The sequence below is a fragment of the Thermobia domestica genome, chromosome 10 (assembly GCF_964235325.1).
Source record: "Thermobia domestica chromosome 10, izTheDome1.hap1.1, whole genome shotgun sequence".
Lineage (NCBI taxonomy): Eukaryota > Metazoa > Arthropoda > Insecta > Zygentoma > Lepismatidae > Thermobia > Thermobia domestica.
Window position 1 is genome coordinate 196,775,842 of NC_137463.1, and position 14,022 is coordinate 196,789,863.

The 14,022-nt window shown below is 35.8% G+C and overlaps 1 protein-coding gene across 3 annotated transcripts in view; it reads right to left on the reverse strand.

Moving 5' to 3' along the window:
- Positions 1–1,995: 1,995 nt before the first annotated feature.
- LOC145662147 (uncharacterized) overlaps positions 1,996–14,022 on the reverse strand; it is a 37,345-nt gene continuing 25,318 nt past the window's right edge. The window contains exons 3-5 of one of the 3 annotated variants that reach the window (XM_081727481.1): positions 13,081–13,216; positions 8,054–8,174; positions 1,996–2,254 (exon numbers count right to left, since the gene is read on the reverse strand). In XM_081727481.1, the coding sequence (XP_081583607.1) occupies positions 8,055–8,174; positions 13,081–13,216 (256 nt within the window). In that variant the 3' untranslated portion in view covers positions 1,996–2,254; position 8,054. Of the gene's footprint in view, positions 2,255–8,049; positions 8,175–13,080; positions 13,217–14,022 lie in introns of all 3 variants that reach the window. The other 2 variants (XM_081727482.1, XM_081727483.1) reach the window with 2 other exon arrangements.

Genomic DNA, 14,022 nt, shown 5'->3' on the forward strand with positions numbered 1-14,022 from the left:
TCCCAAAGTCTAGTGATTTCTTTCTTCTTCTTCTTCTTCTTCTTCTTTTTTTTTTAAAAGCTTTTCTGAGTGAAGCCTCTCTTAAACCATTTGCTGGAACCGCCAATGTTCGTAATTTATTTTCCAACAAGAAATCCATTCTAGCATCTACCTTAATAGGTAATTTACCTAAAATTAGAAGACAGGAGGTACCAGCAGTAGTAATTACCTATCAAAGGAGTTACTTTGGACCGGTGCAAAGTAACCCCGATTAGAAGCTGAAACTGCCTTCTCCGAATTTTATATTCTTTTATGATCTTAAAATGTTTCACACTTCAATTTCCACTATTGGTTCGAAGTCCCACTATACACACTAGTATTCTACGAAACTGACTTAACTTCGACGGAAATTCTTGTAGGTGATATCTTTCAAATTTTGTGTGCCTTTATAGTGATTGCTTTCCATACCTCTACAAGAACAAACTTTTTGGGTAATTAGTAGGGCTCGGAAGTTGAGGAACAATCCTCTTTTATACGAGTGCCCGAAGACAAGGCTTAACATATGTTCATTTTGGGTCATTGTATGCCAGAAAATGGTGGATTTTATTTGTTCTTTTTGCCTTTTTCGACGTTTGTTTTTTTGTTTATTGGTCTTTTTAAAAAGTTTTTTTTTTTTTTTTTTTTTTTTAGGTTTTAACGTCCTTTTTTGCACTTCATTTTTCGACAATAAATTTACTGGCTATTAACTCGAATCACCACCACTTCTTGAACATCTTTTCTTTAGTAAAGAAAATTCAAAAGATAAGACATTCTTCAACGACTGGACTGATAAGACCAGATCTGCAACAATCACAAGTCAGATAAGGAGGCGTAACGATGTCCTTCAGCAGGGAGGAGGGGTGAAGGGGGAAAGTTTTCTTATTTTAGTTTGGACTTCAAATTTTTTTGTTACCTGTCAATTGATAAACAGATCAATTATAATTTCAGAGTGTTACGGGTCTATGTGATGTCCTGGCCTGTATACCACATAAGCAAAGCATTTCATTGATAAAGTTTCTTTCAACCGTATATTGTACACTACCAGAGGCTTGTATTTCTTGAGCATTATTTTAATCAAAAATGTACTTCTCATTACATCGGGTCTTATTTTTAGGTCCTTTTTTAAGTTTTTAGGTCCTTTTTTGGATATTTTTATGTCTTTCTATAGGTCCTTTTTAGGCAATGTTTAGGTCTTCAGCTTCCGAGCTCTAGTAATTAGTAATGGTGTCCGCCAACATTATAGCCACAACACAGTTAGATATTCTATCTTACGGTGGCAGTTTAAACTTTCTCTTTAAGTTCATAGTTTTACCGACAGAGGACTGTGTAACTCTTTTCATATTTTGTGCAAAGTTACCCATGATGTGCAAAGTAACCCCGTCTTACAGTATATGATATAAACAATCAAAACACTAACTCGTTGTCTACAAGATGAGTAAATATAAAGAGTTCCGACCTTATGTCTTTTGTTAAAGTCAATACTCTTTTTTTAACACTATTTTTCATATTAGTTGCTATGGGCTTACAAAGATTGTTTCCTAATAGAGATGAGAAACAACCAGATTCCTGTCTATGTGCTCAGCATTACTATAACTGCATTATTACTTTTCTAGCTCTTCTGAGGTAAAATATGCATCAGGAAAAGAGCTAACAACCTCCATCCTTCTTGAATAATTAGCAATTCCCTAATTATTACGAGGGTTTTCTAAATTGTCCTCTCACGCGTGCATTTTCAAGTCATATTTCTTTCATTGCATGTATTTGAGAAACAGAAAATCATCCTTTTCTACATTGTAAAGATTTCATAAATTATCATAGATTAAGAAAAAGAAAGTATGCTTCGCAATACTGTGTAATTTTGATAAGAAACTTAGGCTTGAGATCACAAACAAGAAAATGGATCATTTTGGTTATGTTGCTGTTATAAATCAACGGTAGTCGTATCACTTAACTGCTCAAGAATGAAAACACTATAAGTTTATGTAAAATGATTTATTCATGTCCACACATACTGAACACTGGTAAATTCCTAAATAACTTATGTAATATAATTTATCAGTCTGTTTCTGTATCTTCGGAAATTGTGAAGTTACATATTCCAATTTTCATTACATCCCTGTTTAAGTATTTACAGACAAAAGCTTTTTTGCCAACACTTCAAATACACTTTATAACATCAGGTGCAACATTTCAAGATATTTGGTTTCAAGCTACGCTTGGTAAATTTGGTAGTGTGCTGAAAGGAGAAATAAAAATTATAAAGTCAAAGATGTTGAATGATTTAAAAATTATTTCTGAATAGTTTCAGAAATAAGAACTATGCTAGCATGGTTATACATTTATTGTGGTTTCTTACGTGAAGGTGTACACACGGGTTACCATGTTCAACTTCTGTAATTACAGGACACGTGTTGCCAAGTGAAAATGTAGAAACAAAGGAATTTCCAAACTTGCATGCAGAGTATACCTTATTTTAGCATCTACAAATATATGAAGTTAAATTCTTTAACTGTACATTTAATTACCTAATCAGTTTTATTAATGTTAGAATTGGTAAGCAAGTATAGAACAAATGAACGACCTGTACAAATTTCATAAAAAATTAAAAAAAAATATGTAATTCAAAGGACAAAGAACATCTGGCAACCTTGTAGTAAGCAAATTTAACGGAAGAAAAGATACTACCATATATGACTATTGAGAACTATAATGAGCGTAGAATTTAAGTAGCATTGAGAATTGAGTTGAGTTAGTTTTGAGTTTAAAGTCCCTTTCAGCAGCAAGGCTATATGAGACATGGACCTACTGATTAACGTGGTATCCTAACCACATGAGCTGCCACCGGGAATCGAACCCGGATCTCCCATGCCAAAGGCGTGTACATTAACCACTTAGCCACGAAGGAACTCTGCATTCAGAATGTAATACCTTGAAGAACATTTTGCAATAGTCTGCACTGCAGTGGCTCAGTGGTAGAGGGTTTACTTCTGATTTGTGGGGTTCCTGGTTCGATCTCAGCCCGACCCAAATGAGTTTTGTGCTGGAAAAATACTGCGTGGTGGGTTTTCTCGGGGTTCTTCCGCTCATTTTCTTCATTCCACAATTTCGTTCATTATCGTCCTCTCAAGGAAGCATATTTTTAATTGTTCTTGCATTAAGTCAGTCAAGACCCCACAATTATGACTTTCATTGCTTTCTTCCAGTATCTGAAATTTCTGACATAAATCAAGGTTGGCTACAGCCTTTACGATCTCAGCTGTGTTGTTACCCGACAACGGCGAAGCCAAAAAGAAGGTTTGATTCGTCCATATGTGGGTATGTATTCATGAGTGTGGAATCATGCTGGGAGCTCAGATAACATAATCAGCAGAAAATAATGGTTAGGCTATTTTTCTTTTTTCTACAATATGAGTATCAAATAAAAGATCTCATAACGAGGATTCCGTAAGATGTGTGTGAGGGAATCCCCAAAGGAACATAGGGATCTCCTATAACATGGCAAGTAATCTCTCCTTTGGAGAATCCCTCACACACATCGTGCGGAGGTTTGAAGCATACATTTTCCAATCGAGCATGTATGACTTCGAGTGTCATGTTTTAAACCGCACTCTCTATGTTGCATTATTTTTCAATTATAATTTTCCCCACACTTTTGGCACCTTATATCGCCGAAACTATCCCTCACTGACCAAAGTTTCAGAGGACTTTTGTTTTCCCTTGTTTCGATGTCAGGAATCAGCTCACGAAGTTTTTTCAAATAGTTTCTTACCACCATGTACCGGTATATATATATATATATATATATATATATATATATATATATATATATATATATATATATATCCTAGCATCAATTACCCGCTTCGCTGAGTTAAATTAAGGAAAAATAGTAATATGTTTCGTTAGTCAGTCACTTTTTAGTATTACTAAAGCACTCCTTGATATTGGTCTTTTCGATGATATTTACATATCCCCTCTCCTTCCCATGTTGCGGGCCACGGCATCGGAAGTGTCATTGTTCATCTCAGCGACCCCGAAAACTATAGATTCGACACTAATATCGGTCATTTTCGTTCATTTGTAAATGTCTTTCCCCTCCTTTAAGTTACATCGTCAAAGTGATATGACATAAATCATCTTATGTTAGAACTTAATCTAGGTTGAAAATTTGATCGAGATCGATATGGTGGTTCAAAAGTAATTAACTGACAAACATAGTCACTTTTAGTTTTATATTTATTGACTTTTGTATATCTCCTGCTCCATCCCCTTCCCTACGTTGCTCCGTCAAAGTGAAATGATAAAAATCATCCCAGTCCCGAACCTCATCTACATGAAAATTTGACCAAGATCGGTTTGGTGGTTCAAGAGGTATTAAAGTTTTATTTATTTTTCTGTCCCCCTCCTCCCCCTCCCCTAAGTTGTACCGTCAAAGTAAAAACACTCCCAGGCCAGAACCGGATCTATGTTGAATATTTGATCGAGATCGGTCTGTCGGTTCGAGAAATTGAGTCACAAACATAGTCATTTTCAATTTTATAATACACACATACACACACACACACACACACACACACACACACACACATATATATATATATATATATATATATATATATATATATATATAGGGTGTTTCAAACTATAACTTCGAAAGGAAGCATTTGTGCACCCAGAATGGTCTATACTTTTTGTCTTATTTTGGTGTCAGGAATCACCTCCCAAACGTTGTCGGTGTTGTTTTGAAACACCCTATATATATAAGCAATGATTAATTTTTTTTTTTTTGCTAGTCATTTCATAATGCATACTACCATAGTGAAAAGTAGAAACATGAATCCCTGACTACGGTACAAAATCCATACCCTTTTTCCCGAACTCGAAACTAAGAAACAAGTTTCAGTTATTAATATTATATTAGATATTAACTTTCCCGTATATCGAAGGCATTGAGATATATATACGATTTGGGATGTAGCTACTAATAACCAGAGTAAGATCTCTGACCTATGGGTATTTAATATCTAATTTAATATTAATAACTGAAAACGATTTTGTTATTAGTTTCTAGTTCGGAAAGAAAGGTAACGAACGAACTATTTCACCGGAGTCGGGTTCCTTTAATTTGCTAATTAATTTTTTTTCTTTATTTCATTTCAACCTAATATAACAATTATTACAAAACGTTTTATCAGTACTGCTGTTATCAATGCGTTTTATGTAACACGTGACCAACTTTTTAAGACAACCGAGTGCTTCATTACTAGTAGTTGCAATGATGCCAACCTGGAACCTTATAAAATCCTATATTGAAAGGCAGAGATTCCTATTTTGCTCTTAGATTTCCCAAGCCTATACTAATTAAAAATTTTTCAAAATTTATAAAATATGAAAATTGAAATTACTATACTTACTTTTTTGATATTTGAGTGAATTATTCGTAAATTCCGATCTTCTAAAATCCTAATAAGTACTTTCTTTAATTAAAAGAGAATATTAAAATTATTGACGAATAGCAGCATATTTTGTTGTCAGAATTCGGTATCTTCATCACGCTTTTGTGCCATAAATTTAAACTTAATGAAACCACACGAAATTCTATCCGGAATGCAAAGTAGAAACTGGACCCAATTGGCTAAGGATAGAAGTCAGTGGAGAGCTTTTGTGAACGCGGCATTGAACTTCCGGGTTCCATAGGCCATAGAGTTAGTTAGTTACAGCCTATCTCAGGGGTGCCCTCGGAAAATATGCGAAACATACTTGGGCCTCACCCCTGCCAATTTCTGACGGAGGAACTCTTCCTTTGCTTAGGGAAAAGATGTGAATGACCTCAGCTGAGTTGCCAATTTGTCATTCAGTCGTTTGGTCTTGACGAGTGAGGATCGTAAGCTATTTAAAATGGCTAACAAGACAGAGCACAGCGGAGTCCGTGAAATAATTAATTGTGGCAACGCTTTCGCATCCAACAATTGAAAGATCTTGGCCACAGCTAACTTGTTCCTCCTCTTTCGAGGAAGGTACGTGAAAACACACATCGACGGTAGCACCAGAAGGGGCACAGTTGAAATAGAAAAGCTCTAGTTTTTTAAAGACAAACTTCTATCCAGTTATTTTCAAAAAGTTTGGTGTTTTTATGTGGTAATATACTTTTTTCCGTATACGAGTATGATTTAAAAAAAAAAAAAACTCCAGTGAAAGCATTTGAACCAGGGGCGTCATTTAGGGGGCAGGAGGGGTCAATTGCCCCCTCCAAGAGTTTGAGGAGTACATATACTTTAATGGATTGTCTACTAATATACTAGTACAAAACGTAAAAGTCTTATGTCGGTGGTGCTCTTGCCCCCTCAATGACGCCCCTGATTTTGACCAATATTTGTAGATTAATTACCTGACAATGAGATGGACGGCGTGTTGCTGCCTCTTGTAATTTCTTGACACAACTTCCAAATGAGTCTCGCGAATTTAGTGTTATTTTCAGATAAATGTGGAATATATCGCAGATCATAGGAAAAATAGGGTCTTCTGGTCTACAGAGAATCCTCATTATATATAAGGTAACAAAACCAGCCTCATATTATGATATGAGTTGAGACAATGTGGCGATACTTTCGCACCATTTGGTTTGACGAATATGAAAATGGGCATTCTTATTTACATATGCTATGCACGTGGTTAATAACTCAGTTGCAAGAGAAGGGAACAAGAATCGTGTGTGAATAGAGTAGAGCTCCAGCCCATTTCTTTCCCGGTGAGTGATTTTCTTAATGAACAATTTGCAGGCTGATATTTTGGGAGTGGTTCTCCAACAGTCAATTCCCATTCAAATAGCCCCACAAAGTCCGGGCTCTACATACCAGACAACTCATTGTGGGGAACAATCAAATCATATGTCTTTCATCGTCTGTACAGGAGAGAGAAAGAATTAATCGCAAGTGTGGAGGAAGCTTTTCGAATGATAACTCCTCAGATATTCCCCAGCATGCCAATGAGAACAATGGAGATGTGTAAACCACGATGAAGCACATATAGTTCACGGATACATATGGTTCATATATAAAAGTACTCAACTAAAACATGAGGTGTGTTCAAGAAAAACTCCGAACATTTCTTGCGCTTACTATATTGCTCATCACACAAACTTGTAACCACTATCTCCATCAAAATATTCCCCTCTATTGTTAATACGTCGTTGCCATTGTATTACTCTTTTCGGTGGCGTGTACTACTGTCGTCGCATTTTCCTGAATTTTCTCTGTATACTGAGTGTGACGCCATTCCAAAGTGCCTTCACGTTTGGGAAATACTGTAGAAGAAGCACAGCCAGGGCCAAGTCCGGAGAATAGGGTGGGTGGAAGACAAGGGAAGAGCAATGTTTTGCCAGTTAATTTGCAAGTTTTTTTTTTTTTCATTTGTGACTACATGGAAAGTTATCCTCTTACCTTTACGTCTTCACAAGTACGTAGTTAAGCGACAATTTTCACTAATTACAGCGCGCCCAAGCTCAACAAGTTTGTCATCTCTTAAGAGGAAGGTTGTCTTGTCCTTGGACTTTCGGCCACCGAACTTCTGCCCTTCGTAAGACGCTTAAACGTTTAAACCAATAAATCATAGCGCTGCATTCGGATTACGCAGTCATCCTTCAATGCTTGTTTAAGCATTTGGTGTGTTTCTGTCAGTTTTAAGCAAAATGTCTCACAAATACGTTGTTCTCCCAACTCCGTCATTGTTGCTTTTTCACTAATCCAACGAGTTGCGTATGTACGTCGTTACTTATATTGTTGTTACTCGGACAAGTAATGCCATAGCTCGTAACCCAATAAAAGGCGATATATTCCGCTATATAAGCACAGTAGGCGGAGAAGACCACCTTCTACCGTTGACTCGCTATTTAAAAAGTTTTCCTTCTTTGAACATACCTCGTATGTACTAAATAAAATAATGCACTAACATTGTTCTTTGTGATACTCAAACCTAGGAGTACAGGGCACCATGTAGTTATAGCACAAGAGCTCACTGTATAAGACGACTTACTTACTTCAGTTGTGAAGAATCGGCGCTTCCTCAAACTCGTTGTTGCAGTTGGGACAGATTAGAACTTGTGGAGCCTGGTTGCCATGAGGAAGTGGAGGGTTATTCTTCAAGTTGTTCAGCTCTACCTAATATTCATGAACAAAGATATTCAAATTACTGATAATCATATAATTGCAAATTTAATAACAAATAGATAATGGTATGAAATAATTAAAAATTTGTATCTTCTAGAAAGAACATTTTTTGTTTAATTTTTACGATTGCTATTTAGACATCTTTCACACATTGGAGAAGATAGCAGAAACATTGCTTCCGTATTCTGATAAGATCAATTTCAATGATTCATATCAAAGGTAAATTGTGTCACACTAAACATATCCGAGTAGGTTGACATAAACTTAATGCTTTGTTACTTGCGGAAGGGAAGTACTATGTGAAATGAAAAAGTATAATAATATATTTTTGATAGATCTATGACAAGTAGCTCAGTGAACATACTGTAGCTACAATACGAGGGCTGATTAATAAAGAATAATCATAATTGAATAAAACATAATTACCTGTACTAATCCTCCAAACGTTGATAGTCTTTTTCAAAATAGTTCCCATTACATGCAATGCACTTGTCCCAACGTTTTTGCCAGTCATCAAAAACATGCTAGAAGCCATTTTTGGACAGCTCTTTCAAAATCGCCTCCGCAGCTTCCACCACTATCCCTGAAGATGCGAAACGCCGTCCTCGGAGGTGTTTTTTTCAAAATTGGAACGTGAAAGAAATCACAAAGGACTAAATCAGGGCTATATGGAGCATAGGGTACACATGGAACGTTGATCTTCGCAAGATACTCAACAGAATTACTGTTCCGTTCTTCATCTGTCACTTCCATGTAGCCTTATGCGAAACTGAAACTATGTGTCCTGGAATAGCTGCCAAGATCACATTCTTGTATGGCCTTCAAACTTGCTCTATCTATTCGTCATTCTTCCACTACAAAGATATGTTTCGTTTTCTGTGTCTTGCAGTTGTATTCACTTGTCTTTATTGATTAGCCAACGTACTTTTACTATAGTGATACTTATACATTCGTCTATTCAAGGACCAGTGACTATCTACTTGGATCCTGAATTCAAGACTTGGGGTTTGATGGTACTGAAAGAATCTCATGTAATTCACACACTTTATCAAAACATATCGCTGATTTGTCCTGTCATCTCTTCTAGTGAAATGTTCATCCCTTTGTCTAATAAAAATAGACAGGTGGGAAGGTATTGTTTTAAGAATCGCTTTAGGTTTATATAAATGATTTTCAAGGATACAGAAGCATTCTCGTGTGTTTGTTGAAAAGAATTCACAACTATGTATGAGAGGGATGGATTTACAATGGTTCTCTGGCAAAAAATGATTCCTGAAAAAATATACATGTGAGAAACTAGACTAGAGGTTCGAAATTTTTAGACTAGAAAACCCAGGACATTTTCTAAAAATTTACAGCATATACAAGTGCTTTATGCTGTAATAACATAATTAATTATATAATAGGCCAACGCTAAGCAAAATTACGTGACAGAGAGTATATTATTCATATCAATAGCAATACGTAAAAGTAAGATTTTTTAGACATCGCACAAATTCAATTAACTTATGTTTTGGAGGAAAACCGAGACATTTGAAGTTTTAGACGATTCTTGGGTACTGTCTCGAATAAACCGGGATGCTTGGGAGCCTAGAATAGACACGTTTAGAAGTGTGTAATTCAGCAATAGTCATTAGAAAGTTCCTGGCCTGACTAGGAAGGAAGCAATATTTTATAGCTATATCCGTTGGTGGTCACTGTCAAAAATTCCATTTCTCCATTGTTTTAGGTGAGGAGTTTATAAGGTGCTAAGTCGGCAAATGTGACGGAAATTTGTGACATGGAGAAAATCGAGCATTGAGCTGTTACTAAGTACCTAAATAAAAAACGGATTAACCCCACAGGATATTCATATGGACATAGCAGAGACACTAGGAGACTTCGCTTTTCGTATTTCAAGGTAAACAAGCATGTGGGTGACTGAATTTAAGCGTCGCAGAAACAGCATTGAAGATGATCCCTGCAGTAGTAGTCCTTCAACGTCGACCACTCCAGAAAATGTCAACAAAATTTCACATGATTTTGAATGTCTGTAGAATCAAAACCAGCTGAGACTATGGGTATTTCCTATGAGCTAGCTCAAAATATTATCGTAAAGAAATTAAGGTTTCCTGAGGTGTAAGAATTAAAATGTAAACTTCGAGATGGCCAAAGAATCAGAATAGATGTTGATATAGGATTGGATCTAGATGGGGACTCAAGTTACTTTCAAACGCAATTGCCTCACCTTTCGAGTTTATTAGCAGATTTGTTACTATGGACGAGACATGAATACACCATCACACACTGAAATCAAAACAACAGTTGAAGCAATGGAAAGGACTTGGATCTCCTGTCCCAAAGAAACCCAAACAAGTTTTGTCGGCAAACAATGTCGGTTATGGTATCATTTTTGGGGGATGCTAGAGGCATTGTCCTGATTGATTTCTTGGAAAAGTGAAAATTTGTCAATTCTGAATACTACTGCATACTTCTGAGACATTTGCGTGAGGAAATCAGAATTAAAAGGACAGGAATGCAGCGAAGAAAAGTGTTGTTTTACTAGGACAATGTGCACGTTCACACGTCCATTGTATCCATGGGAGAAATTCATTCCTATTGGTTCGAACTGTTGCCGCACCCGCACTATTAACTTGATTTGGCCCCCTCGGACTTTCACTTGTTTAGAAACCCGAAAGTCTTTTTTTGAGGGGGGTCAGCGATTTTCTTCGGACGCAGAGGTAAAAAATGCCGTACTGGAATATTTTGCAGGGCTCGAGGAGTCATTTTTTAAAAGTGGTATAGACGCTTTACCGGAGAGGTGGCGTAAATGTATCTCGATCTAGGGGATTACGTGGGGAAATAAAACATAAGCTTATCCAAATATTTTCCAATTTTGGAGGCTAGGCCACGAACTTTTAAATCCACCCTCGTAATATAAGGTTTTGAGACAATACAATAGTCTCAAGGAGAGGCGAAGTAACAGTTCCTGCTTCGAATAATTAATACAAGATGAATGCATATTTAAAACTCAACATGAATATTTTTGGCGTTTACAATATCTCCAGAAGATTTGTCCTCGTCTCTTTCTTCTCAATTCTAAATCTAAACTATTTATTTCAAAACCTTTTTCTGTATTCCTTTCTTTACGTTTGAACAACAAAAACTCAATTTCCAAGTTCATTTAGTGTCATTGTTACTTAACAAGAACTGCACAAGCTGTTCATTTAAATATCATTTCACCCTTCGTAAGAGTAAATGCTGAGCCGTTCGGGCATCACATACAGTTGCGTCTTAGGAGGCGTGATTCCCGATTGGGAACTAATTTGCGGTCCCTTATATTTCCAGCCGACTTGCTCCAAGGTCTATAAGATTACATATATATGTATATTATAGGCTTTATTTCTTTATTTCTTATAGTAGAACGGAAAACAATGAAAGTGTATCACCTCAAGAAAGTACATAGTCACATTTTTGTAGTGACTGTGAAATGATTTATTGAAAAAAATCTTCAGAAAAATGACAATTTAAGTGTAATGTAGGAAACTAATTATACTGTTTGAACTTCTAAAAATCACTTAATATTTACACACTATAAATGAATCGTTATTATTTATTTTTAATATTTTTAATTTCTTATTTTTTTCTTCGCCAAGTATTTAAGAATTTTGTCTAAGTTCAAACTCCTGCTACTTTGAAATTCGATCGACAAAATTGCAGAAGTGTTCATGCGTTTTTGTTAAATTGATGTTTTCAGCTAAGATTTGACTAGTTTCAACTTGAAAAAAATCTTTTGTCCAGATACCATAGTCATTGGGATTGTCAGGAAAAGCACACATTGCAATATATTTTTGTATGTGTTCAACAACCGAGTACATTACACTCTACCACGGTGTTCGATTCTAAGTAATCAGTCCAATTTGCTTCAGTCTGGCCCTGAGTCAACTCTATAATTCCCTCTTTAGGATGACACGAAAACGTAATCTGAAGGCACTCATCGAAGAAGATCCAACGCAACTAAAGTGAATAATGTAGTTTATTATCACAGTTTTCGAAATTGATAAATTTCACATTCACCAAAATTGATTATTAGGCCTTTACTTTTACCTTTTTAATTTGCAAGTTTTTCGTTTTTTATTTAAAAAAAATTAAAATAAAGTAAACTGTAAAATACTCTGGTTAGATATAATTGTTCACATAAATTTACATATGTAAGTTAAATAAGAAGATTAGAAACGCAGATTTTTGTTATATCTTCTATTAAGGCAATAGTTCCCAACTGGTGTGTCATGAAATTTCAGAATTTAAGTGAAGTCCAGCTTAGTGGAGCCCGAATTAACGTGGGTAGCTGTATCTAAATCCTTTCATTTATTACATACTTTGCTTGCTAGTAAGTATAGGTAATATAATGCAGATATAAAACATACATAGGCATATTTATATACAGGGTGTCTCAAAAGTCCCCTGAAATAGGGTAACTCTGATATTATCAGAGTTACAACAAATTGTAAGGGGGAAACCGTCTCCAAATATGTTGTTTTCAATCTAAAGTGAAGGATTTTTTTTAATTGGACGAGCCTTTGTCTTTTACGCTGGTCGATGATCAACCCCCATTTTAAACAGTAACTTCATTCCCTTATCTTGTGGGTCCAAGTAAATTGCAACGTTGCATTTTCATTTAACACTGGGCACATAAAGAGTGTACAGCTCAAACGGCTCGTCCGATTTAAAAAAAAAATCCTTCACTTTAAATAGAAAACATATTTGGAGATTGTTTCCACTCTTGCATTTTGTTGTAACTGTTATAATAACAGAGTAACCCTATGTCAGGGTACTCTTGAGACACTCTGTATATGTAGGAAACAATTTTATAACAAAATTATTTCATAAATTGGAATAAAATTTACTCAATACATACTTGTCTTCTTTTGCACAAGCGCAGCAGACTACGCAGTTGGTTCCTGTACTTGGTCTTAATCAAACGCAGATGGATTCGCTTGTCTCGAAGTGTCGAGTCGAGGTCTATCACTCTCCTGGCGAGCATTTGAACTGTTCTGTATATACAAGAGAAGAGAAAAATCACTTGGTAATTTAACTATGAAATAGTTCACAAACATAAATCAGTTTCATATATGAATACAGATAGTTATTAAAGCGACAGAAACAACAAAATCAACTTTTACCTTATTAATGCAGCATTGGAATACTTTTACCTTGTGATACGGCTTGCGTTCATCCCGAAATCCCTATTACAAGTAAATAGTTCACGAATCGTGTCATGCAGTGCAGTTGCAACAGGAACGCAACAAAAGAAAGTCATAACTTCGTAATGGTTAGCGTTAGAGCAACAATAATAGTGCCAATGAATTTGCACGAGTGATTGGCATTAAAATAGCATTATCACATGCTGTGGTTTCCATTTAAGATAATTGCGTAAACTTCAAGACGGTGGACGTCATTGTGATGTATTCTCGAACATTTTCTTCTATCCCTATTCTCAGCCTACATTTTTTACTTTGCTTGCATTTTGCAACATTTACCACTTATCGGGATGTTTCCACACTTTTGGACCACTCTGTAGCCTGTCAAAATTGATTTTAACTTATCATAAAATGTTTAATAAATTTGAAATTTAAAATATCGCGGCACACCGATTGGAAACCAGTGACCTAACCTAATCTAACCAGTGCAAGTTACCTACATGTTGAAACATCCCGTAACAGATATTAATGTTGCAATTTCAGTGAATATGGAAATGTTCTAAGTGTTGTCTGTCTTCTGTGGACACACGGTGCCGAAGAGTGAAAATAGCCGGTAAAGCCTCCGGTATCTTTGTGAATAGTTTATACGCTCTACCTTG